General features: G+C 41.2%; 1 protein-coding gene and 1 long non-coding RNA gene across 3 annotated transcripts; one reads left to right on the top strand and one right to left on the bottom strand.

The window, feature by feature from the left end:
- The first annotated feature begins 10 nt into the window (after positions 1–10).
- RNF135 (ring finger protein 135) lies at positions 11–11,352 on the top strand. Of its 2 annotated transcripts, XM_087956168.1 has the most exons (6): positions 14–512; positions 3,416–3,619; positions 6,249–6,384; positions 7,979–8,056; positions 10,044–10,145; positions 10,739–11,352. In XM_087956168.1, the coding sequence occupies exons 1-6, from the start codon at positions 180–182 to the stop codon at positions 11,269–11,271; spliced, it is 1,386 nt and encodes a 461-aa protein (XP_087812294.1). In that variant the 5' UTR covers positions 14–179; the 3' UTR covers positions 11,272–11,352. The 2 variants fall into 2 exon arrangements, with proteins under 2 accessions (XP_087812295.1, XP_087812294.1); XM_087956169.1 differs by lacking the exon at positions 7,979–8,056 and having other exon boundaries at positions 11–512.
- LOC148132238 (uncharacterized) lies at positions 8,062–27,789 on the bottom strand. Its single transcript, XR_015747758.1, has 4 exons — positions 27,605–27,789; positions 26,582–26,628; positions 9,984–10,100; positions 8,062–8,172 (listed from the first exon to the last, which is right to left on the bottom strand). It is a non-coding gene; the product is annotated as an uncharacterized LOC148132238 (long non-coding RNA).
- Between the last annotated feature and the right edge of the window lie 6 nt (positions 27,790–27,795).

Genomic DNA, 27,795 nt, shown 5'->3' with positions numbered 1-27,795 from the left:
GAATAACGCGATCCGCGTCGTTTCGGTTCTCTTTGGAGCCAGTCGGGGTGACTTCCGCCTGAGCCGCCGGTTTCTGTTTTGTTTCTCGCAGCGCTCCGCCCTCCGGGAAAAGCCGTCCAGCTGGCGTGGCCAGTGCGGCGTGAATAAACTCTGGGACACAGTCAGCGGAGGATATAGCTATGGCTTCTGCTGTCCAGGCGCCGATGCCCGTGTGGCTGACGGCGGAGGACCTGCAGTGCTCCATCTGCCTGGATCTGCTCAGCAACCCGGCCACGGTGGAGTGCGGCCACAGCTTCTGCCTGGGCTGCATCCGAAAATGGGTGGAGGGCCAGCCCCGAAACAGCGAGTGTCCCATCTGCAAGCGCCGTGTGGGCTACAAGTTGCCCGAGCGCACCGTCTTGCTGAACTCGATCCTGGAAAAGTATAACTGCTTAGCCTCCAGCGACCCGCTTCCCACGGGAACCTCGTGTCTGGCGGAGCGGGACTTCCCCCTTGCCGCACGCGGTTTTCAGGTGAGAAGGAACGGACTCTTGGCGTGTCTAAGATCGGGGTCTAGCCTTGATTCTTCAGGGGTTGTTGACCAGCTGGCTGGCTTTCGGTCCTATCAGTGTTATTCTGAGCTTCTAAGGCAAGTCAGTCTCTTCCTTCTTAACTGCAGCATGAAATGCAGATTTAGATTGGTTGGGAAAGAGTTATTACACCTCTGCACACATTTTAATTCTGTGTATCAGAGGTGGTACTCAGCAGGTTCTGACCAGTTCTGGAGAACCGGTAGCGGAAATTTTGAGTAGCTTGGAGAACCTGCAAATGCCACCTCTGACTGGCCCCGCCCCCATCTATTCTCGGCCTCCCATTGAGTCCCAGCTGATTGGCTGGCTTTTCTTTTGTTGCCCTGCACAGGAGAAAGGAGCTGGAAAGCAGGTTAGTGGGGTGGGGAAGGAATAGGATTTTGCAGTAACCTTCACCCAGGAGTGGGGTGGGAATGGGAATTTTACGGTAATCCTTTTCCCCTGCTATGCCCACCAAGCCACGCCCACCAAGCCACACCATGCCCACCAAGCCACGCCCACAGAATCAGTAGTAAAAAAATTTGAATCCCACCACTGATGTATACCCATGTATACACAGATGCACTGTAAGGAAACAGCTTGCCATTGATAGGATGGACATTTTTGGATAAAGGAAGGGTTACTCGTTGGATTAACCTCATTTTGTTGCATTAGCCAGCATGAGCCTTGGAGTCTTAGTATTGTCTAAACTCTAAAGTTTAAGCCTAAATCTAAGTAGCCTTCTCTAGCCTTTCTCTTTCAAGATGGAAAACTGCTTCCATCCTCTCTAGCTATCCTACTTCTGGAAAGAGGCAGTTTGTGGCTCCTTTGGTGGGACCTAGAGGCACACATACAACTCCCAGGGGCTGCTCTGGATGTCCTATTCAGGGCTAAAATTCGAACCTGGGATCTTCTGCATTGATGACCCCTGAAGTATGTTGGAAAGCCTTCTTCCTTAGTAAACCAATAATCAAAAAGCAAATAACTGGTTTCTCCCGTTTGTCCTCTGTTCCCGAACCAGTTACTTGCTTCCAGCTTTTTTTCAATTGTTTATTTCTTCTTTCATGGCTTTGAAGTCAAAACTGTATTTGATTTGGGCCCCTTTAAAGAGACTTATTTACGATGCAATGAAGTATTTAAGCTTTGAGGGATCCAAATAATTTAACTGGATATATGTGTGAAAATTGTACAGTGTGCCTTGTTTTCTTAAAAGTTATATTTGATTTAGAATCCCAGAATCAGTAGAACATTTTCAGCATTTTTGCCATAAGTCGTTACATTCTGCAACATTTGTGTGACCATTTCTGCAGTGTCTGTACTATAATAGAATAGAAGGCAAATTATTTTTTATGAGACAGTAGATTACCACCGGATCTGTTATAATCAACGGTTAGGGCTAATGGCAGAGGGTCAGTGGCACAAAGCCCTGCATCAGGTGTGGAGTAGGTGTGATAAACCGTTTCTCATTGTGTCAGAGCTGTGTGAGTGTGTAAATGAGATGGTTAAGGCCTGACAAAAGCAAAGGATTTTTCAGGCTGAGTTCCGGTTGCAACTGATCCACTCTGAACTTTCCAATTAGAGACACTTTAGGACTAGGTATATCCATCTGCAGCATGGTGAATATGGATGACTATATTGACCAGCTGTTGGCTGAAATGCTAACATGGGAACTACTCGAGTGATGTTCACAACATCTTGGGATGAGCTCCCGTTCTGGGAGCAATGAAGCTGTACCTGCTCAAGTCACTGCTTGCGAGAGAATACTGGCCTTCTGTTCCTCCATATATGAAGGAGAGGTGAAGGAAGGCTATTCAAGAGGTGTCTGACCCACAATCCCCCCTCTAAAACATTCTGAACTACCCAGGACTATCAGAAGGAGATCCTGGAACAAAAACAAAAGAAGACAGGCAAGCTTGTCTTCAGGCATATGCAATGGGTAATAGGGAACTACCTGTGGGGTTGGCAGATGGATGTGTATCAAGGCCACCTGTTCAACGTAGACCCAAGAATAGTTAGTTGACTTGAAGGGTATGTGTCCCCAGATCTACCAGACATTCACAGAAGAAACCCAGGCTCTCAGAGGAGTCAACTTCTAGTTGACACTAAAGGTTGCCCTCCAGAAAAAAACAGCCCTGATGGCACTGAGGAGTTGCCCAGATCCTGTGCTTCATCATAAGTGGGAGGCTGTCTTGCAGAGCAGTGAGATCAATGTAGCACTAAACAAGGCCTTCCCCCCAGTATTCAGAACATGCTTGAAAAATGGACCCAGAGAGGCTCAGGCTAGTTGAAAGAGTGCAAACACTCTGGCTGGACATTGCCCAGTATTTATTTCTGTTTCTCTTTCTGTTACTAATTTATTCCCTTTGGCATTTTCTGAACTGCTTTTTCTGCATTTCCTGGAAGAGCAGTCATTAAAAGAAAGGAGACAGTTGTGAGCGGCCTGGTTTTACTTTTCCAAAAGCAAGATACAAAGAGCCAGTGTTGCCAGCTGAAGCCACCTACTTGTTCTTGGCTGATCTCAGAAAAATCAGCAGGGGCTGGGCCTAGTTAGTACATGGGTAGAAAACTGTCGCAACAGACTAGAAATTGAAACCATTTCTGGAAGAAGTGTGTGCCCAGAAACTTCCTAGATGTGATTGTGAAGTCAGCAAGAGCTGAGTTTGAGTCAATTTGGAGTTCGATCCAAAAAAAGTACTACTTACTTTTAAGCAGTGATGAGAATACTGGATTGTGAGAGGAGCTGGTTTAGCTCTCAAACTGTTGAAGCTTTCTGATGGAATTGTAAAGGGGGGGAAATTAAACATTGAAAACTTTCAGATTTCTGTATAGAGATCTTTCATCCGCAACAGTCTCTTTTCTGATTTTAGGATTATATACTTCAAACCAGAAGCTCTATTTCAGAAGCCTTCAGTTTTATGAAAAAGTGCATTTGTGATCAAGAGGAAGTGGTGCTAAGGATCATTGAAGAAGAATGGAAAGTGGCTCAACAAATAACAGACTCCACTGACAAGCAGCTCAATGGAAAAAATCACAACATTTTGGATTTGCAGAAGAAATTTGAAGAAGTTAAGGTAAATCATTGCATTAACGGTACCATGAATATCTATTTTATTTATTAATGTATCCTATTTACATGGTCGCTCATCTTACAAAACTGTAAACATATTTAAAACACTGTAAGTCCTAGAACTATTTCTGAACAAACAAGAGTAGGAATGGGGTGCTAATGTGCTTTGGTGGACCTTCCGTTGCAGAATAGGTTGGTTTTTAGTTATTAAATTTGATGATCCTAAAAATATAATTTGGAAGGCATTCTGACTGCTGTTAATGGACAGAGATGTTGTGCTGTTCCAGCCAGTCTATGGGAATTGGATAGTTACTAATGAATTATGAGCTGTCCCCTTAAGGGAATGCATCATGGTAAATGTAGTTAAAGGTATCCTGGGAAATGTAGTTCATGTCATGTGGCCACATCTGTAATTCTGATTGGTCACTAATTTGACCCTCGACAGGTTGGGGGAGTTTTTCCTCACTGTGCCTTAATTCTCTAACTCATGGCAGCTGCTTTCTATCGATATGAGATGGGTTAGGAGATAACCATCTTTTACTTTTTTGTCTTCTGCACAGTAATGGATTTTTAAACTGTGCAGATAGATAAACTCAACAAGACATCCATAACAAAGTACATTTATTGGTTCATCAGGTATCCTCATAATTCACATTTGTGACAAAGTTCTTCTTTAATGACCAATCCTTTGCATATCTGCCTTGTAGTAAAAGTTGGTTATCTCCTAACCCATTTCATAGCGATAGAAAGCAGCTGCCATGAGTTAGAGAATTCAGGCAAAGTGAGGAAAAACTCCCCCAACCCCTGGAGGGTCAATTTAGTGACCAATCAGGATTACAGATGTGGCCAAATGACATGAACTACATTTCCCAGGATACCTTTAACTACATTTACCATGATGCATTCCCTTAAGGGGACAGCTCATAATTCCTAAGTAACTATCCAATTCCCATAGACTGGCTGGGACAGCACAGATGTCATGATTTCAAACAATAGATACATGTATGTAAAGAAGTATATATGTAAAGAAGTATATAGTATACAGTATTGGGTTGGCTCCTCAGTATAGTAATCTAGGGGTTTTTTTCCCTCCAGCCCTACCCAGAGTTCTGAATACTCTATACCAGTGATCCCCAACCTTTTTTACGCCGTGGCCCGGTACCGGCATCAGCTGGGCGCCGCGCCCGGTACGATCAGCTGGCGCCGCCATCTTTTTTGATGAAAAGTGCTTCCGGTGAGGTCACCGGAAGCACTTTTCATCAAAAAGATGGTGGCGCCAGCGCTCGGTGAGCTTTTCCGGGTAGAATTGGCTTTCTACCCGGAAAAGCTCACCGAGCAGGCGCCGCCATCTTTTTGATGAAAACGTGCTTCCGGTGAGCTTTCTACCCGGAAAAGCTCACTGGAAGCACTTTTTAATCAAAAAGATGGCGGCGCCCAGCAAGCCAGCGGCCCGGTAGGAGTTGTTCCGCGGACCGGTATCGGTCCGCGGACCGGTGGTTGGGGACCCCTGCTCTATACTATAGATCACAGGCTGTTACCAGTGCTGCTTCTCCTCTTTTTTTTTCTTTTGCTTACTTCTGAGTATATGCAAAAAATACAGTATTAAAATCTCATTTTCTCCATGCTGCAAGAATTGACATGGCAATTCAGGCAGTCCCAAATGCTGTCCTTAGGTGAACCCTATATGGTTATTAGGCATGATGTCATGATTGGATTTTTGACCTCCTGCTGGCTTCCTCATTGACTTGCTAGAAGCCAGAAATGAAGGTTATAAATGACAATGATTGCAGGACACCAAGACCCAAATTGTGATCACATATAATGGTATGTGAGAATGGCCTTGGAAGATTTGTACAGACTTCAAGACTGATATCAGCCTTCCCAGATAGATCAGACAAGGAAGTATGATCAGATGATCTAGTTCTACTTTATTCTGAGGCTACTTTAGCAGACATTTTTATGGGTAGCTCCATAATGATGCCAATAGGGGTGATCAAGATCAGTTCCAACTGTCACTGTCCAACCAACTGAGGGAAGACTGGAGTTGGTACATTTCCTACCAAAGGTTTACAATACTCATAATCTGCAAACCTAACTAGCAGGTGTGACATTCAAGCAATACTCCCAAACTGTAAAGCTGCTCACACTAGGAGTGCAACTCCATCTAAAACATGGTTGAAACTCAAAATCTTTTCCTTGTCTACAGAACTTCCATCTTCTTGAAAATTAATTTCATTTTCTCTCTCTCATATGCTCTATTATCAGTTGGTTAGGGCAGTGGTTAAAGCATAAGGCTAGAATTTAGTCTAGTGATTATAGCGTAAGGCTAGAAACCAGGAGACTGTGAGTTTTGGGTGCAACGTTGACTGGGTGACTTGGATCAGTCACTCTCTCTCAGCCCACAACATTGGATTCTGGTGACAAGCCAGTCTGTCAGTTCCTGTCACAACCAATGGATCAACACTTGGTCCAAAAAAACAAAAGCCAAACCAACAGATTCTCTGCTCGCAGGGAAACACTGGGAAGAAAAAAAAAGTTCTATTATTCAGATTCTAATTACAGAATTGATAGAAATATTTATTGAAATGTTGCTGGTGCCTTGTTTAATTCTTGATTTATTTCTTAATTGTTAGAAAACGTCATCAGGGCAAGCAGCTTATATTGGTGATCCCATTCAGAAGATCAGCGATATTGCCAGTGCTGTTGAAGAGTTAAGGAGACAGCTGGAAGCAGCAATTTTGAGGAATTTCCCAGCGCAGCCATCTCAGAGTTGGTGGAATTTTCATTGCCCTCTTACATTAAGAGTAAACATGTGCTGACTTATTATAAGGCTTTGAATATCACTAGGGAAATAAAACCACTATGGTCTGGCATGGTTATTCTAATCTGATGCTAAACATGAGAAAGATGGTGTGGTTGGATCAGATCTTACCATGACTGGTGTTCTGTAGCTACCAAATTCTCCTGGGTAGCGAATAAATAGGGCATGATGGAAATAAAATCACACGGCTGGAAGGGACCCTTGGAGGTCTTCTAGTCCAACCCCCTGCCCAAGGCAGGAGTCCTTATACATCATTTTTGCAAGCCTTTGAACATACTACTGTTTTTACTTTTGGTTATTGAATCTTATTTTGTTCCTTCTTCTGATCCTTTATATCCATATTATTATTACCTTTTGCTTTAAGTGACCTGACCCATAAGCATCCCTAAAGTGTGTTGTCTGTTGTTTGGCAGGCACTTTTTCGAGCTTTATAAATATGCTGAACTAACTGGTAAGATGGACATGGAATCACTTCAGCAGAGTTTTGCTTCTCTTTACGGTCGAGTTGATTATTACTATAGATGTCTATGGAGATTCTCAGTCATCCAGGTCATGGTTGTCCCAAAGGTGCTTTTTCAAGAGGCAACTGGGCTTTCTTGGTTTTTCTCTGAAGACATTTCACTTCTCATCCAAGAATCTTCTGCTCTGACTGGATGGTGGGGAACAGAAGGATTTATACTCCTTGCAGACAGCTGGTCATTTGCAATCTTTTAGAGAGTCGGTAAGAAACGTCTTCAAAGAAAAACCAGAAAGTCCAGTTGCCTCTTGAAAAAGCCCCTTTGGGACATTGTTACTGTAGGTGCTAGAAACTTTATAAATAAAAGGGCTTTGCTGTTTAACAATGAATAGTACCTTCTATTATGTTATGCAAGCTTTTTTTAAAAAAATTGTAATATTTCAAAGAAATATATCCTATGGGGAAGAGTGTATTTAAATTTCAATTGCTCAGTGAAAGGTCAGACCATGTTTGATCCGATTGCCAGCTGTAGACTTTATAGCGTATGGAGGTCCTGGCCTATATTCTGTACTCAGTTTGGGGAATTCCAGTGAGACAAATCGTCATTGCAGGATGCCTTCTTTTTTCCTGAATGCTTTTCAATATCTTATCCTTGCAATAGGAATTAGCAGCTGCCAAGTCTAGACGTGAATCTGTCTCCTTAAGCAATAGTAGCTGTATCTCCAAAACTCTTTGTTTAGGTAGAATAAGTGGCTCTGGATGCTAATGAATCACAAGTCCCTTCATTCCTTGCCATTGGCTGTGGATAATGGGTGTGGTTCTTATGCAACCTGTGGACAGCCATTAGCTCCCTCATTCAGTTTGAACTGAATACGTCCTATGGATGATCCCATTTCCTGTCAAAATGGCGTTTCTCTGAAATGAAGGACTGATCAAAGTGATATGGGAACCTCCCAAAATGGATCAGGGAGGTCTCCTTCTTAAGCTGAGATTGAAGCTGAAGCATAAGCAGCTACCTGTGTTCTGCCACGCCGATTCCTAGTGTCAGTAACTAACAGCCTGGATTTTTTTTTTTACTGTAATAGAACCTTTTCCAGGAACCAGCAACAATAGTGAAGCTACAGATGATGGAGCAGAAGGAATGTTCCTTTCCAGTGATTCCTGTAGGTAGTTTTATTAACTTTAATTAATTTTGAAGGAGATCATATTAATTATTCCACTAGGAAATCATTTTCCACATTCCATTGCTTATCCATGTTGTTCTGATGTTCTGACATCCCTGATTTGATTGAACAAAACACAAACACTTGTTAGCTCTTTTTTTAAAGAGTACAAATTATTATAAAGTACAAATTTGTGCACGTTAATTAGCTCAAATCACAATCATAGGAATAACATGGGATTAATATACAGGAATCAATATGCTTAGCATAAGTATCATTGTGGAATAAAATAATAATAGTATTCTTAATCACTTGTTTGGTCATCTCCTGATTGTTACATGGTTTATATGAGAGGGAGAAATATTGTGAGTACTTGTGGCTGGCTTGGGAGCATTGGGCTTATACTGATCTAGGACTCTTATCATTATCTGCTTGACTGTCATTTATTACTCTAAACAATCCTTTGGGGATTTCTCCAGTTGTGATACCCTGGAACCCATCACTGGGTTCCCCAGTTGGGACCTGTACAACTGGCCTCCCAATTGGATAAAAAAACATTATCTAGATCAGTGATGTCAAATGTATGACACCAGTGTCACAGGTGACATTAACGGTGACACATCAGGCCTCTAGTCTAGATCCTCTGAAAGTTGTGCTAGAAGACCTTACTCTTGCACAGCCCCTGAGGCATCTGAAAATTGCACAATAATTCTTGCAAAATTTTCTGAGGCTCCAGAAGATGCGTGTCTTCTAGAGCAGCGGTCGTCAACCGGTGGGCCGTGAGAAAATTTTGGTGGGCCGCAGAGAAATCTCACCCCCAGAGCACCCCCACAAATCCAGGCTGCACAGAAACACAAGGCTGCGCCGCCCACATGGCCCATGGGAACCCTCCCCGCCCACTCCTTACCCGGTAAACTTGCCTGGTAAATTGCTATTTTTCCTTTTTCTGACCATCATATGTTCTGCTGTGCCGGGAGATTTAGATTAGCTAGGAAGCAGGAAATGGTTGGATTTCTTGCTTTCTAGCTAGTCTTTAGATCTTCACAGCTGAACCTCCCTTAGGACTGAAGGTTTACTTCCAAGCAAATTCAGTGCAGACTCACGGCAAGCAAATTTGAGAGACTGAGCTAGCCGATGGCAGATAGATAGATCACTGAATGATTCTGTGAGCAACTCAATCTGCCTGCTTTGCCTGATTTTGGGTAAAAGTTGCTCTTTTTTATAAAAAATTCAATATTTACATGCATGGTGTGTTATGAGTTAATTTTGTGAGTTTGCTTGCTAGCAAATTTTATGAGTTAGCTTGTAAGCAAATGTTATGTGACAGACTGAGCTAACCAGTCTGTCTGCCTGCCTGCTTTGCCTGATTTTGGGTAAAAGTTGCTCTTTTTTATAAAAAAAAATCAATATTTATATAAATATTTATAATATTTACATACAAGCCATGCCCAGCGATTCATATGATCACCAAGCCATACCCACAAATTAGGCCATGCCCACAGAACTGGTTAGTGGTCCCTGGGATCTAAAATTATGAGTTTGGTGGTCCCTGAGGTCCAAAAGGTTGGCGACCCCTGTTCTAGAGAGTCCAGAGGTGAGAAGGTCCAGAGGCTTCTTTTGTCCAGGGTGGGGTGTGGGTGGGTGGGTGTTTGTGTGTGTGTGTGTGAAACATCCCAACAGAGTCAAGGTGAGCATTTTCTGAATTTTTTGACACCAAGTCTAAAAGGTTCATCATCACTGATCATCACTCATTAAAAGGCAAAAAAGTGTTGTTTTTTTAAATTTCTAAGGCTGTCTCTGGGATCCATGTGATACTGAGTGCTGTTCTTGGAAATTAAAATGATACTAGAGACAGACACTTAGCAGGAAATAGGACAGAACTGTCACCCATGCCTAGGGCAATGACCATGGGCAGCATGTTGTCTACCTATATTTAAGTTACTATGAGTTGCAAAACATTGCAAAAAAATTGAATGATTTTTTACAGTCCCAAGGAATGATTCCATCCAGGAAGCAAGCAGCTCTTCATCAGCAGCACCATCTCCTAGGGATAGAGAATTGCCAATGATTTCGAGTAGATTTTCTCAGTGTAAGTATGTATATTGCTGCACAGACAAAAGAGTAATATTGAGATCTATAGATGAAACATACAAACTTTCTCTTTCAAAAATAATTTGAAAACCAGCTGTTGAATTGGTATTTCAAACTAGTTTTTTTTTTCTGAAACGGATAATTTATATTCCATTTAAGAGCACGTTCTATTTTGCTTTTTTTAGAAAGAATGATATATATCTATTAAATAAATGTACTAGTGTTAATAAAACAAAATGAGGTTAGTTTTCAGAGGTCTTGGGCAATAATTTATTTGGTTATGTAGCACATAGCAGTGGTATGTTTTTCAAAATTATGTGGACTTTTATAACAATTTTTTATAAGTTTTAATCTCCTATAAACTAGTTTAATGCATGTTGTGTTATTATTTTATGTATTTACTTGGCCCAATTTGGTCAATCAATCAACCAATAAATAAATAAATTTCAACTCACTGGTCAAAGTAAGCTGCATTATCCAGACTTAAGGCAAAAGGGTTGCAGGTAGAGAAAATGGGTTTTGAACTGTGAACATATCTCCTTGATTTAAGGCTGCTAGAGATCTGAATGTTTTTAATTTTACTTCACTTAGGGATGTCCATTATAACATTTGACGATGAAACTCTTGGTTGCAGTCTTGAGCTCACAGGCAATAAAAGGAAAGTGAGAGTGTCTCGTACTCGCAAAGAATATAAACATTCCACTAAGAGATTCTGCAGCAGTCAGGTGCTGGGTTCTCAGAGTTTCTCTGAAGGCCGCCATTACTGGGAAATAAACACTGAGGAATCTTCTCGATGGGCCATTGGTGTTGCCAGTGGGGACATTGGCAGAAGAGACCGACTAGGGAGGAATGAATTATCCTGGTGCATTGAATGCATTGTTCAACATATCTCAGCATGGCACAACGGGCAAGCAAACAACATTGACGTCGTAGATAAACCTTTGCGGGTCGGAGTTTTCCTTGACTTTCCAACAAAAAGTGTTTCTTTTTATTCTCTCAATGATCAAGAAACGTGCTTACACAAGTTTGAAATCAATGCAGCAAATCCAGTTTACCCTGCTTTTTGGATTTATGGTTTAAATGTTGGTGAGGGTTTAACTATAAACGATATTCATAGGAATTAACTTTATGCCACAATTGTAAATTATCTTAATAAGCATTTGCCTCTAAAGACTCTTTTAAGATTTGCTGTTTGAATTATGAAATGCCTCATCTTTTCCTGCTTTCTGAATGGGAATGAGTCTTACACAGGGTGAGCATGTTGGAAGCTTGCACTGTCATTGGATGGAGGTTAGAAGATGCAGAGTTTCAAAAGAAGGTTTGGGTTTGGGATGTATAAATATTATCATATATCATAATGCCTGCATAGCCAGTTACAGATTGCCCTTGACATACAATAGTGAGTTCAGCATCCATTCGCAGTTATGGCAGTGCTGAGCAGTGGATTTACAACTGGCGCCCAAAGTTATGGCCATAGCATTTCCTATTTACATTCAACCCAGATACCTTTTAGGATTGATAGGGGTTCCATGTGTGCCACCTGTGAAAATCAGAATAGAAGCATAATGATAAAAAACACTGTGGGGGATATTGAGCAGATGTAACATTATATATTTGCAAATGAATATACTTCAGTGACAATTATTTCAGAGTATATGAAGAGGTATTAAAGTACTATTAAAATAATATAGCTTCCGGTTTGCAGGGCTTCGGCAGCAGGCAGGAATCCGCGATCGTGCGTGGTTTCTGCCTGGGCTCACCACTGGAGCACCCCGAGCCAACTGGCTTTGGGGCTAAGCCACCCCGTAGAGGTGGTCAAGAGGGGGGAGATTCCAGCAGGGTCGAGGAAAGCCGCATCTTTCCTCCTCAGCTGGCTAAACTCCCTTTCCCGAAGGCGGTAAGAGCGGCAGTCAGAAATGGCCACCTCAAAGAAGCACTCATCCAGAAAAGAAAGTGCAGGAGGAAGTTAAGAAGTGAAAGTTTTGGCTGACCGGGATAAGAAGCAACGACTAGGTATCCTGGAATTTAAATTTCAAAAAAGATACATCGCTCCCAAAGAGGATTCGGAAGCAGCAAATGAAAATGGAAAGGGAAAGTTTTTTGTTTTTTTTTCACTCTCCTTCCTTACATTGACAGCGAACAGAGATGAATGAGAAATCGGCAAAATCCGCTTTGGCATCAACAGGTAATTAAACTGGAAAAATAAATGCCAAGGGGACAATAAAGATTTCTGAACACTAAAAAAATTTTTTTCTTTGCTGTAAGTGGGAAGGGAGAGGAAAAGAATAAGAATAAGATCTGGAAGGAGGAGGCTGCCTGGAATTCAAAGCATCTAAAGTTAAATCTTAACAAGACTTCTAAAAGACATTTTAACTGGAATTTTGTAACTAAATAGTAACCCCAGAAAGAGAAAGTGAAAAAATAAGAAAGTGTTAAAAGAAAGAGCTTGTGTGTATTTGGATTGCTTGGTGACTTTGGGACTTCTGGAAATTATATTTGAATGATTAAAAACACTCAGGTGGTTGTTTAAATTTTTTTTTCCAATGGCATCACTTGTGGATGAACTGAAAATGGAATTTAAAAAATATAAAGAAGAGGAACAAGAAGGGAAGGGCTCTCTTGGCTCCATTTTTCAATTTTTAGAAATGGCGATCTGTACCTACGAGAAACTACAAGACTGCGCAACAAGAAGATTGGGACAAAGAAGAAGCCATCTTTAATGAACAAGTAACTTTACTTGGGAAAGAAAGGGAGGGGGGAAAGAGAATGGAGAATTTAAGATCTAAAAAAACAACCACAAAAGGGAAAAATAAGGTGAAAAGTGGATATAATGTTAGAAAGCAACAGAAAAGGAGAACACAGAAGAGGGAAATGGAGGTGGAGAGACAAGTGGGTAAAAAGGGCAGAGAGAAGAAGCAAGGGAGGAAGGAAGGGAAGAGAAGCTACAAAGATGTGGAGCAAGATGTAAAGAAACAGGACTTATTCAGAGATAATGGGTAAAAATTTAATTGAAAAAGCGATTCTGCAAAGGTACATAAGATTGTATTGTCATATTTGTATTAGAAATAATGTTAGAAAAATTGGAAACAACATATGATTAAAAAGTGGGATAAAATACTCAGTGTAATTCAGTGAAACTTTTGTGAACAAAATAAATGAAATGAAATAAATGAGAGAATTGAATTAGGAAGGAATGGGGACATTTTAATGACACAATGTTTTAAAATATAAGTGAAGTGGGGAGGAAGTAATTATGGAAAGTTTATAAGTGTTCCCATAGAAGCATGATACCCATTTGAAAAGTAATGTGTAAAATGTTTAAGATTTAAATGAAAATTAATATTAATGATAGAATTGAACTGGTATGGATTGTTGTTCTAATTATATTATATATTTATAATTTTTTCTCTTTTTAAAATATAGTGTGTAGCTTTAGAATGTACTAAGCAGAATCCGAATGGAAGTTATGTATTATATTAAGTGTTATAAATTTAGGGGAAAGATATAAAGGCGTCATACTCCAATCAGTGATTACAGGAGAAATTTTGTTTAATGAGAAAAGATAATAGACAGCTGAAACAGGACAAAGAATATAAGTATAATGATCTGAATTGAGATGAAATAAATAAAATAAAATTAAGAAAGTTAAAAGAGGGGAGAAGCTGAACTTCCGGTTTGTCGGCTTCGGAAGCGGCAGGGATTCGCGATACTGCGCGATCCCTGCGGCGCTAGCCGTCTTGGTGCCTCCGATCCCAACGGGTCTGGAGGCTAAGGCTGCCCCGCAGAGGCAGCCGAAGACAGGGGGATCCGGAGAGGGGTTTGGGGGGGTGTTGCAGACCCCTTCCCCAGCCGGCAAAACCCCCTTTTCTCAAGGCGGTGAAGCGGCGGTCTGTAATGGCCGCCACAAAGAAGCCGGCAGCTGGGTAAGACTGTGCAGGAGGAAGAGGGAGAAAGTTTTGAAGAGAAAGTTTTTTCTTGGCTGACCCAGGACTTTAAGATACACCTAACATCCTGAAAACTATGATTTTTTGAATGATACTTTGTTTCCAGAGGAGAATTTCAAGCGGCAAATTTGAGGTGCTGAAAGGGAAAGTTTACTCTCCTTCCCTATGGAATCAACAAATGGATATTGAGAAACCTGTCTTTTTGTAGAAGGTAAAAATTTGGCTCCTTGTTATAAGTGGGAAGGGAGAGGACAAAAAATATATATTAAGATCTTGTTGGAGGAGATGCCTTGAAGATTTTGAGACTAGAAATTAACTGCAACAAGGCTTTAAAATATAGATTGGACCTTGCTTTTCCTTTTATTGATATTACCCCAGGAAGAGAAAGTGAGAACTTTGTGCTTTGTTTGAACTGATTGATGACTCTGGGACTTTGGGAAACTGTTCTAACTTTTGAAACATCTTGGTTGTTTTAAGGAGAAGGAAGAAAAAAAAAGAAAAGATTTATAATGGCTTTACCTGTTGATGAACTTAGAAAGGAATATGGAAAAATAAAGAAAGAAGGCAAGGATGCTGTGAAAGAAGCCTTTCTTTTTTTAGAAATGGCACTTGCTATTTATCAGCAAACACAACAACAGATGGAGAAAGCGGAAGAAGAAGATGCCATCTTTAATGAATCCAAAAGTTTAATTAAGAAAGAAAGGAGAAAGAGAAGAAGGAAAATGAAGGACTTAAGACTTAAAAAAACACCCAAGAAAGAGAAAAATAAGATGCAAAAACAACACAATGTTAGAAAACAAAAGAAAAAAGGAATACAACAGAGAGGGGAAGCTAACAAGGCAGAGGTTATGAGAGGGGAGGATAAAAAGATCAGGTGGGATAAAAAAGGAAGGGAAAAGGGGGGGGAAAGCCACAAAGGTATGAAACAAGATGGGAAAAAAGGATTTTTTTTTTAGGGACAAAGGGTAATGTATAATTTCTTTAAAAAAGAAGATTCTGCAAGGTACATAAGATGGTATTGTAGTATTTGTATTAGAAATAGAAAAATAGAATGTTATAAGAATTAATAAAAGATTAAAATATTGAAATGTTTAGTAATGGTAGACTTTAAAATTTAACAAAATATTAAAGGGAATGTTTAAAATATTGAGTTTAATTAAAGAGTTTAATTGACTATTGTGTTGATGTTATTATAAACTTATTATTGTAGCATTTGTCTTTGAAATAGATAATTGGAATGTTACAAGACTTAATATTTAGATTTATTATCTAATTATGTATTTAATCACTTTGAATTTATTATTTTTTCTTCTTTTTAAAAGTTAGTAGGTAGAATGTATTAAGCAGAATTAGATTGGGTACTAGGCGTTATTTTAAATGTTAACTTAGGGGGACGATAGAAAGGCATCATACTCTGATTAGTGATTTCAGGAGAAATCCTTTTTTTCTTACTATAGGGAATGAGATAAATGGATAATTTGGAAAGAATGGACAAAAGATACAAGCATAATGACTTAAATTAAAATGAATTAAATAAAATAGAATTAAGAAGAGTGAAAAGCGGGGAGAAGCTATATAGAAGATATAGAATGGTAAATAAGATAGGTAATGGTATATAAGATGAGCACGAATTTAATTGAAGTCCATATAGAGAGAGGTAATCTGGGGCCAAGCTACTTTCTAAAAAGAAGTTTTATGTTTTTGTGTTTGTGTGTTTATGTCTGGGTGAGAATTAAAAAACATTGGAGGAATGTTGGAGGAGAATAACGGTAACCAAGTCAGAGAGAAATGAAGATGATAACTATAAATTGGATAAATATAGGGAAAAATAATAATAATAATGAAATTGAATAAGAGTAAAGAGAAATAATGAGAAATTTGTTAAGAGATATTTATATGTTCATATGGAAATGGTGTAAAATAGAATTATTTTGTATAAAATAATGTTTTATTCGACTTGTAAAATTTATAATGGAAAGAGGTTCTATGTATTCAATGGTTAATGATGGTTTGTTTGTCCTTAAAATTAATAAAATTTGTTTCAAAAAAACCAAAAAAAAAAAACAGGCGACTGGAAGCCTTAACGTGCAGTTTCTGTTGTTTTCTTTGAGGAGACTGATTGGTTCACAAATGTACTTGTGATTTTAAGATATATGAGAAGCAAGTATTACGGAACATAGTGTTACAATGAAGTGTTTGATAGTTTTTCACTATATTGTTTTGAAATATAACCACTGTCCTTTTTTAAAAGTTAAAAAAAGTGATTTAGTACATATTAACATATCTGGTGGTACTTTAATGTTCGTTTAGATTTTGAAGAGATTGGAACAATGACATAGTAGCTGCGGCTTTACTGTTTTTCCGGGACATATAAAATAATGCAACACAGGACATTAACCTGATTTCTGTTGTTGTCCTCTCGGATTTGCTAATAAAAACATTAAAAAACCTTAAAAAAAAAAAAGAGGGGAGAAGCTATATAGAAAATGTAGAATGGTAATAAGATATGGAATGATATATAAAAATGAGCATGAACTTGAATTTGTGTCTGTACGAAGAGATGTAACCCGGGATCAAGCTGCTTTCAAAAAAGATTTTTTATGTTTTATGTTTGGTTTGTTTGTTTTCAAAAAATCAATAAAATTTTATTAAAAAAAAAGTACTATTAAAATAAATGGAGCCATAACTTGATAACAGTGACAAAACAGTGACATGCGGTACTTTGTTCAGTTCTGTAACTCATATATCAAGAAATTCAGTAAGAACTTTTAGAGGAATAGAGATGGATGCGAATAAATAAAATAATAACATGTCCCTTGTTTTATTAAATTTCATCCTGCTTTCTCTACATAGTATATTTCAAAGTAGACAGCTTACAAACATTTTGCTTGATCAGCAAAGTTGTGCTATTTATAGTTACGATTTGTATATGTTGTAAAAATATATTTAATAACCACTTTCCAGCAATAAAACCTGGATTCTGTATACTGCAGTGTGTGATAATGTGGTTTGTTTTATTTTGGCTTAGTTAAGTTGCATGAACATAATATTGTGGTTTGTAAATCATAGACTAATATTTTACTGTGTTTTCTGAAGCCGACTCTTGGAGGCTTATTCAACAAACTGGGCTTAGCAATATGTATGATTTGGAAATTCAGCCAGATGTCAAATGTGATGAATGTGACAGCAATTAATTACCTATTTGGGAAAGGCAAGTTTAAGCGATTCATTTTTAAAGACCTGCAGTGAAGAAATAAGGTGGTCATTGGTTGGTTGGGGTCTACTGTGCCCCTAAATGGAAGTTAAGTCCAACATATAAAACAATATCAGGGATTTAAAAAGAGTCCCCCAATAGCCTGATGGCAGCTTAAGAACATAAAATGATGAAGAATATAAAAATAATGGAATCCTTTAAAGTCCCTTTAAATCCTTGATAAAAGTTATCACTTTTATGAGAAAAATCCCATTCATAAGAAAATGTCTCAAATAATGTTTTGAACACCAAGTTATCCAGGAATTGATAAAATTATATAGAAATATTAGCACTGGTTAAATTACCCACCAGGCTGTCTTAAGTTACCCTTTTCTTTGTCAGCTTCTTTGCGAAGCTGAGAAACTACAGTCATGCAGCAGAAAACTCTTGACGATAATAGGATTGAGAAAATTTCACTATCTTCTACATTACAGCAAATGTAATCTTGTACCAAACAGAACAAATGTAATCAACCAAATATAAACACCAACTTTGTGTAAGAAATTACATATAATGACACATTGTAAAATGACAGAGAAACATTTTGTATAAAGATCTGAGCTAGGTTTTACTTGGAGCTAGGGTTGATTTAGACTCCTGTCCCAAGTATGAGATTCTCTATTTCTGCAGAAATAAACAAATGAAAGTTGCCTCCCTTGCTTCAGCATGACTTACTTGGTCACTAGCTCTCTACCCGTGCTTCATTACGAAATTATGTAATCGGGCTTAGTTTTTGGGGAGGAAAAAAAGGGGAAAAATTGTGCCTCTGCCTACCAGCATTCATCGATATTCATCTGGCTAGCATCCTGTCAGTGTGTGAGAGAGGGTTGTTGGGTTGAGGGTTGCTTGGAAACTGAAACAGTATTTGCTGTGTGAGCAAGGCAGAGACAGCAAGGAGCCTGGCATGGTTTAGCTCAACTGTTCTGTACTAAAGCTGGTTGCTGTTGTGAAACTAAAACAGAAACTTCTCTACTTGTGTTTTGCATTTGGAACAGATTTCTTTTCAGGTGGGGAGGGGGAGTAGAATTCCTTAGCATCAGAGCATGTTAATAATAATATATGAAATACTAATGCTCTGATGGTAATTTCAAAAAATCCTTTCCTAGTGAGCACCTAGAAGCCAAGAGGAACATATGTGCCAAATTTCAAGTTTGTAGGCTTTACGGTTCTGGAGATTTTGTGATGATGCGTGAGTAGTATTTATATATACATATAGATTAGTGATGGGAAAACAGAACCCAGCTGAGGCTTCGGTTAACATCCCAAAGCCCAATCTTGCAAGATCTCTGGTAGTTTTGCATTTAATCTTAATTGTTTAAATGGCTTAAGCTGATTTAATGATTTAAAGGAGTTTTTAAAAACCATTTTGATGCCTGCAACAAAATATGAACTCACTCAGGAATGCTCCCTACTTAAAAGTTATTGAACAAGCATAAGCAAAATAAAAAAAAACATAAAGAAATTCTATAACAGAAGGAATGAAAAATAACTGTCTTCTACTCTTAGATAGCTATTTTGAGAGCAAGACACCTAATAATCAGTGAAAGGACTTCTTAAGTAACCTAGTTTTCATGTTCCTCTGTGCTAGAATCCAATTCGCACCCTTTTTTTTGGCATCCATCAGTCTCGTTTGATTTTTTTTAACTAAAACTTTTTAAAATAAAGTAAACTTGGATGGGGTTCCCAGCAGGCCAGAGGATAAGTCCCCATAGGCAATGTACAGTTTTCTCCCTGCTTTAAATTCCATCTGAAATAGACAATAATCTGCCCATAAAAAGTTATGCTGATTTTTTTGCTAAGCAGAAGTACCCTATTGCTTGAAACTGAACAAGTTGATAGTATGCTGTACTAATCTATTGATCTTAATACTGAGATCTGGCCATATTTTGGCATCCTGATAGTTTGAGACTAGGATGAAGCTGCATACCTAAAATTAAGCAGGCACCTAAGCAGGACAAAAGCCAGGAAAAAAAAATCCCTTCAGGAGACAGATAAGATCCCATCAACTGCCACCAGAATTATTAATGAAGATTTTCATTCATCCAGATAGAATTGTCTGGAAGTTGAATCATAGCACTTGGACTTCTTTCCCTGTTGGCTCAAAACATTTTGCTGCTTATCCAAGTAGCTTCTTCAGCGGCAGTTTGACTACCATCCAAGCTAACAGCAATTGATTCCCACAATTTCCCTGAATTGACCCCACACCTGTTTGAAATCAGCCAAGCTGGTAGCCAGCACCACATCTTGTGGCACTGAATCCCAAAACTTAATTACACATAGTTCTCAATTTATGATCATACTGGAGCCTGCCCATTATAGTTGTATTTTCATAATGGTCATACAGTGGGTCACCACCTAATTTTGCAACCTTTTTGTGCAGTGATTGTTAAACGACCGTCACAGTAGTTAAATGCACCAGTTTTGTTGAAAACCAGAAGAAAATTTCTGAGATAAACTTAGCTATTCCACTAGTCATGTCCAATTACAGATAATTTATAAATACTTAAAAGTGATAATAGAACCCCCGGGGATCACAGTAAATTATATTCCTTCATTGTGAGAGATGTCTATTTACACCTGTTTATTTTTTAGTCAATTGTTTTTCCACAAGGAGATCTGCCATTTTATTCTATGACTGTTGAATTTACTGAGAAGTCTTTGAGAAGGGACTTTATCAAAGGCCTTTTTGAAAATCTAAGTAGATGTCTACTGCCATCCACATTTTTATCAACATTTTCAAAATACCTACACTTACAAAAGCTATGTTGAACATCTTTCAACAAGGCCTCTGACACTTTATCTTTAATAGCACTTCACTATCTTAACAGATGTTAAGCTTACAGGCATATAATTTCCAAGATCTCCTCATGAGCTCTTAAAAATTGGAGTTTATCCTCTCCATATAACCAAATTTCAAAATACTGTGAATAGGTAAGTCCAGGTTGCTAAACTTAGGGGATGTTATTTATAATGGACATTCTTCTATTAAATGACCTGACTTCTACTAAGACCTCATTCAAGGCCTACAGATCTGTCATCAGGATTGCAATATGATTGATATGATCAAAGGCAGACCAAAAGAATACAGAACACTATTGCTTAAACACATAACTTTGCAGGGTGGAAAGGGAACTTCACAAGGACAGTGGTGTCACCCAAGCAGGAAAAGCCCAAAGGGAACATCAAGCCAGCCATAAAACAAACTTGCATAGGAAAAGAAATCAAAAGGTATTAAAGAAGCCCCTTAGACAAAAGCCCAACTAATTAAGAAAACTAGGGAAACAAGAAAACAAAACCCTTACAAACACAAGACATGCCAAATCAGCAAAACAAACAGACAAAAGACACAAAATATATTGCAAAGGAGACAGACAGGAGATTGCCACAAAACAAATATAAGAAACTGTTCTGTCCCACCTGTATCCACAGATGAAACTTCAAGTTATATAGTTCAAATACTTTACAAAACCAGAGACAGAAGATTCAGTTGCTCTGTTATCACAGTCCTTTGGCAATCCTCCTAGAATCTGTCCGGCAATTCTGTATAGTTCGTAAATCACAACGCAGTAATCAGATGCAAATCTTTCCAAGGCAAAACTCACTTTGTTTCCAGCAAATATTACAAAGTCATGCGCTCCCTTATATCCTCTAAGAGAGGGCGTGTCAGTCTCATTAATTAATCCTTTGCTGGACGTCTCTTTTCTAATTGAGATTGACGTCTCAATCTTCTCCTAGTTCTGGTATCCAGCCAGCATCCGGCAGTTTCATCTCCGCTTGAAACCTCCGACACACTTTCCTGATTAACAGTTAACACCTGAGGTTTAATTAGGGAAGTTGGTTCAGGGGAGAGAGTGGCCTCTGAATCTTCCAATAAATCAGGTTCATCTCTCAAATCCAACTCCTCTCCCTCTACTTGACTCCCCTCTAAGTCACTTAATAATGCAGGCTCGAATCTCAGTTCCAGATCTTCTTCCTCGCTCGAACCCACATCTGCTGATTGATCAGGTTCAAGTCTCGGAGTCACTATCCCTCACCGCAGGGCCCTTCCCCCGAGTCTGACGAGCTGGATGCGGTTTCGACGGAAAGTGTTCATGGAACCTCCGGATAAGGTCCGAAGCACGAACCATGGAAGCATCCACCCAAGAGAGAACCTCCACGCCATCTGCCATCCTCCCGACAAGGTACTGAAAGCGTCCTTTCAACCAGTGAGAATCCTGAACGCTGACAATCATATCATCAGCGGCAGTCTCATCGCTGGGTACTGATGGAGAAGTCGCACCTTCGGGAGAACGGAGTGTACACGATGGGGAGTCAGGAACCAGAAGGGAATGGTGGAATACAGGATGAATGCGCATGGAGCGCGGCAGGGTGAGTCGATACACGGCGGGATTAATGACCGCCTCAATAGGGAATGGACCAATGAAGCGGTGGTCCAACTTCTTAATCGGGCGATTGACCCGAAGGTGCTTTGTGGATAACCACACCTTGTCACCCACAGCTAGCGGAGGCGTCGCCCGACGTGAACGATCCGCAAACCGTTTGTAGTCCTCCTTCGCCCGTTCCAGTTGTTGCGCCACTAATCGGTGAACCGACTGCAACTCCTCGAGAAATTCTCGCGTTTCTGGGACCGGGGAGTCCACAATTGACAACGGGAAAAATCGTGGATGGTAGCCCACGTTCGCATAAAACAGCGTTACGCGAGTAGATGTATGGTGCGAATTGTTAAAGGCAAACTCCGCCAAAGGGAGGTAAGTCACCCAATCGTTCTGCCGATGGTTGACAAAACATCTCAGATATTGAGTGAGGATGCCAATAACTTTCTCAGTCCCGCCATCAGTCTCCGGATGGTGCGCCGACGCCAAACACACCTGCACTTGTAATGCCGTCATGAGGTTTTTCCAAAACTGAGCGGTAAACTGGACACCGCGATCTGAAACCACCCTGTCCGGCAGACCATGTAAACGGAAAACATGCTGCAGAAATAACTGGGCAGTAGTACGGGCCGATGGCAACTTCCGACAAGGGATAAAATGAGCCATCTTGGTGAGCATGTCAATCACCACGAGCACCGTCGTATACCCCGATGACGAGGGTAAGTGCGTCAAAAAGTCCATGGAGATCGCCCCCCATGGTCTACTCGGAGTCGGCAGTGGTTGAAGGAGTCCAGGAGGCGCACCCGACGCGGCCTTCGCTTGTCGACACGTAATACAAGAGGCGACGTAAGAAAAAACGTCATGTCGGACTCGCGGCCACCAAAAAGTCCGTGTGACGAGGTGAAGAGTTTTAAGAAGCCAAAATGGCCAGCAGCAGAATTGTCATGACATCGAGTCATGATGAGGGCTCTAAGCGTCCTGGTGGGTACATACAATAGTCCTCGATGCCATAGCAAGCCCTCCTCTAGAGTCCATGGGGAGTCAGGTCTAATTTCCCCCATTCTTTGTTGTGACCAAGTGTCTATGCGCTGCACCTCTCTTACTCGAGCCCTCAAATCCACCGGGTCCTGAATAACAGCCAAAGCTTCCGGTGGCAGAACCGTACGTGGAGGAAGAGGGTCCTCAGAACTATGGTACTCGGGTTTACGAGATAGGGCATCCACCCTCCGATTTTGTCCACTGGGAACGTATGTGACTGAAAAGTTGAACCTCGCGAAGAACAACGACCACCGAATCTATCGTTGGTTCAACTTCTTGGCAGTGGACAAATGTTCCAGGTTACGGTGATCCGTCCGAACCTCCATCTTGTGTCGAGCCCCCTCCAGATGATGTCTCCAGGTCTCGAACGCAGCCTTGATGGCCAGCAACTCCTTTTCCCAAATGGTATAATTGCGCTCAGAAGTTGTAAGCTTCCTTGAATAATATACGCACGGGAAAAAAGTTGCGCCATCCGTTGGGGCTTGTAGCAACACCGCCCCAATAGCTACGTTGGGGGCATCTGTCTCGACCACAAATGGACGATTCGGATCAGGTTGCCTCAATATCGGTTCGGCAACGAAGGCTTTCTTTAGAGCCTCAAAAGCCCATTGCTGCGGGGGCCCCCACTGGAACAGGACCTTCTTGCGAAGGAACTGGGTGACGGGATCCATCAGCTTGGCAAAGTCCAGGGTGAAGGTCCTGTAGTAATTAGCGAACCCCAAGAGACGTTGCACGTCCTTTACTCGACGAGGGGGTTCCCAACTACACAAGGCCTCAACTTTCCTCGGGTCCATGGCAATGCTCTCGGGAGAGATGATGTGTCCCAAGAACTCTACGGAAGTCTGGAAAAAGAGGCATTTCTCCAGCTTCGCATAGAGTTTATGCTCCCGAAGACGTTGTAATACCTGACGGACTTGGCGAAGGTGGCTATCCCTGGACCGAGAGTAGATCAAAATGTCGTCCAGGTACACCACCACGAATCGATCCAGCATGTCCCGTAAAATATCATTCATTAAGTGCTGGAAAACCGCGGGAGCGTTGGTCAACCCAAACGGCATTACGGTGTATTCAAAATGTCCGTATCGGGTGCCAAACGCCGTCTTCCACTCATCCCCCTTGCGCATCCGCACCAGGTTGTAGGCCCCTCAAAGATCGAGCTTGGTGAACACAGTGGCCTCCCTCAACCGTTCCATCAACTCTGGAATGAGCGGCAAGGGATAACTATTTCTCACCGTGATGGCGTTCAACCGGCGGTAGTCACAGCACAAACGTAACTCCGTCTTCTTTTTCACAAAAAGAACGGGAGCAGAAAGAGGAGACGACGATGGTCTGATAAATCCCCGGGCCAAGTTCTTATCCAGAAACTCTCGAAGAGCAGTCAATTCAGGCTCAGACATGGAATATAATTGCCTCTTGGGCAGTGGAGCATCAGGTAGAAGGTCCACGGGACAGTCATAGGCTCGATGCGGTGGTAACTGATCCGCCTCCTTCTCGCTGAAAACGTCGGAGAAGTCCGATAGCTCCGGTGGTATGGAAACAGCGGGGGCGGCGATGTCCTGACCAGCGCAGATATGTCTCAGATGATCCACGCACTGGAGACTTGGGAAGGAAATGACGTTCTGCGCCCAAGCCACCAAAGGATCGTGCAATCGTAGCCAGGACACGCCGAGAACCAAAGGGAGATGAAGGTCCGAGGTGATATAGAAGTTAATTGCCCCCTCGTGGTCTCCAATAACCAAACGCAACGGTTGGGTAGCAAAGCTCACGCCCGTCAATGGTTTCCACCTTGATGGGTGGTTCCACAGCAACCAAAGGGACATCAAAGTGAGTTGCGAAGGCCCGGTCCATAAAACTAGTTGTAGCCCCTGAGTCCACCAACGCAACTGCAGGAATCCCCTCCTTCCGGGACTGTAGGAAAACCTGCGTGTCCAACAGTAGATGCCGGGGAGGGCCAGGGTTCACCTCAGCCACTTTGGGTGGTGGGGAGATACGTGCCCGACCTAAGGTTTCCCCGAGGTCGGGCCCACCCCGTTTCCCGACGGCCCAGGATTCGATTCTGGCACTGGTCTTCGTGTCCCCCTCCATTTACAAGAACTGGCAAAATGTCCCGGTCCCCCACAATAAAGGCACAAACCTCCCTGGAACCTTCGCGAGTGTTCCTGCGCCGTCAACTGCGGGCGGAGTGCACCCAACTCCATTGGCTCCTCGGTCCTGGTCACAGTATTCCGGGATACCAAGGGCGCGGGTTGTACTGGAGGTTGCGGCCGTGAGAGGGCGGTTCCGGAACTGGTTGTTTGCTTTTGCGTTGATGAAGCCGGGCGTCAATACGTAGACATTGTATGACCAAGGCATCCAGGGTTAGAGCCCGCTCTGCATGCACCAGCTCATCCTGGATGTCATCAGCCAAGCCCTCCTGAAAGGCATCCTTGTGGGCTGACTCATTCCAAGTAGAGTCCATGCAGAGCAAATGAAACTCCGCAATGAATTCTTGCAAAGGACGTTTCCCCTGACGACTGTCCTTCAAGCGTCTGGCCACAGTTTGGCTTTTAATGGGATTCTGAAAAATGACCCGTAATTGCTGCTGGAAACCCTGGTAGTCAGTTAGTAAAGGGCTATCTTGTATCAGCAGAGGAGTAGCCCATCTAGCAGCCGGACCTGATAAGAGGCTAATAATAAGCCCCACCTTACCCCGGTCATCCGGAAAATCTTCATGCCTCAAGGACATAAATAATTGGCATTGTCCCATAAATGCCGGGAACATATCAGTCTGTCCCGAGAATTTATCTGGCACAGATACTGGGCATTTCTTAAGGGGAGGAACTGGGGGAGGAACAGGGGCCTGTAGTTGTGAAAGATGATTTACCAACTGTGTTGCCTGGTGTTGCAGAACCTGGTTGTTCTGTAAGAGTTGGTCAATTTGTTGTTGTTGTTGCTCCACCAGTTGCTTCAATTGGGTTGGGTCCATCTTGGTTTAAGATGGTTTAGTTTGGCTGGAAACAATAATGTTCTGTCCCACCTGTATCCACAGATGAAACTTCAAGTTATATAGTTCAAATACTTTACAAAACCAGAGACAGAAGATTCAGTTGCTCTGTTATCACAGTCCTTTGGCAATCCTCCTAGAATCTGTCCGGCAATTCTGTATAGTTCGTAAATCACAACACAGTAATCAGATGCAAATCTTTCCAAGGCAAAACTCACTTTGTTTCCAGCAAATATTACAAAGTCATGCGCTCTCTTATATCCTCTAAGAGAGGGCGTGTCAGTCTCATTAATTAATCCTTTGCTGGACGTCTCTTTTCTAATTGAGATTGATGTCTCAATCTTCTCCTAGTTCTGGTATCCAGCCAGCATCCGGCAGTTTCATCTCCGCTTGAAACCTCCGACACACTTTCCTGATTAACAGTTAACACCTGAGGTTTAATTAGGGAAGTAGGTTCAGGGGAAAGAGTGGCCTCTGAATCTTCCAATAAATCAGGTTCATCTCTCAAATCCAACTCCTCTCCCTCTACTTGACTCCCCTCTAAGTCACTTAATAATGCAGGCTCGAATCTCAATGCCAGATCTTCTTCCTTGCTCGAACCCACATCTGCTGATTGATCAGGTTCAAGTCTCGCAGTCACAACAAGAAACCATTAAGCTAAGAGATTAGGACGAAACCGATAATCCAATCAAACCACCCCGCAAAGTTTGCCTTCCGCACCCCGCGGAGTTTACCCTCCGGCGGAAATGAAGACAACCCCTGACAGAATTTAAAACATTAAGAAATACAAACACAAGCACTCACACACAAAAGGAGAAAAAGGTATAAAAATCAGGGACTTACCATACCAAGGTAGCTAGCCCAGGAACGCAGACTTCTTGCTATCTTTCCTGAAAAATAAAAAGATCCAGCTTTCAAGCAGTTGTCTGTATCCTTGCACCGGAGCTCTCCCAGCGGGAAAATCGAATCCTCAGAAGAAAGGCATTTTGACAGCCTTTCAACAGCAGTTATAAATTGAGATTCTGTCCAAATTAGTTTTGGGATAATGTAGTAGGCAAATATGTATTTCCATCTTTCCACACCTTGTTTTGAGATACATAATTGGAAGAACAAGTCTATTTAGATACTTCGAGAAATCCATAAAAACAAGTGATTTAGAGGACCTTATTTGAAAGCTGCAATGGATTTTACAGGAAAACTCCCTATCTTGGAAGCTAAAATAAATAGCAGCCAGGTTCTTCTCTTTTTTTGCAACAGTGAGTTTCATTCACCAATGGATTATATCCTTAATTCGGTGGCCTTGTGCTAGATTTCCTCCATCAAAAGGGTTAGGATTTTCAGTCAATGATTGACAGTTACCTGGTTGACTTTTATGTACCCATGCCATAATCACAACAAAGATATCAAGCCAATAAATTACATCTGCGGCAGATAAAAACTTTTTGGAGGTATGATTTTAACACTAGCGGAGGGCAGAAAAGTAACAAAAGCCAGAGATGCTCTTCCTCGGGGTTTATGTTGTATAATAATCGCAGTAATTGTAACGCTTAGAAAATTTGTTTCTGTAGGGCAGCATGGACATTTCAAAAACAGATGAAATTAAAATGAATGTTGAATACACATCACTGACATCATGCAACAAATGCCTCTAGCGATACCAACGATAAATCTATCGCCAGCTCTGCAAGCAACCCATTTTTCCAATAGTTGAATGCCAGGTGTATATTGTAACCCTAAATACTTGCATGTTACTTTCGTATTATTTTCTAAACTAAATTGAATTACAATTACAGAAAACGAAGAAAAAAAACCCCAAGACGCTTCTGTGCTCCTGAACGCGTGCTTTTATTTAAAAAAAAAATTAACCTCTAGATAGAATACGCATATGTTACACTTCCGGTTTGCTCCCCATCTGACTGCCTCTCCGATTCGTACGATCAGGAAACGCCGATGGGCCCCTGCGGAGCTCTCAGAGAGCAACCTGGAAAGAAGAGAAAGAGAGAGAGAGAGAGAGAGAGAGCGAGAGAGAGAGCGCGCGCGCTTTCCCTGCCTTTGAA

Source organism: Notechis scutatus, chromosome 2 (assembly GCF_049901735.1).
Source record: "Notechis scutatus isolate UNSWTSFEM ecotype Mainland chromosome 2, rNotScu1.2, whole genome shotgun sequence".
Lineage (NCBI taxonomy): Eukaryota > Metazoa > Chordata > Lepidosauria > Squamata > Elapidae > Notechis > Notechis scutatus.
Note: the sequence above shows the minus strand (reverse complement) of the source record. Positions and strands in the feature narration are given on the sequence as shown.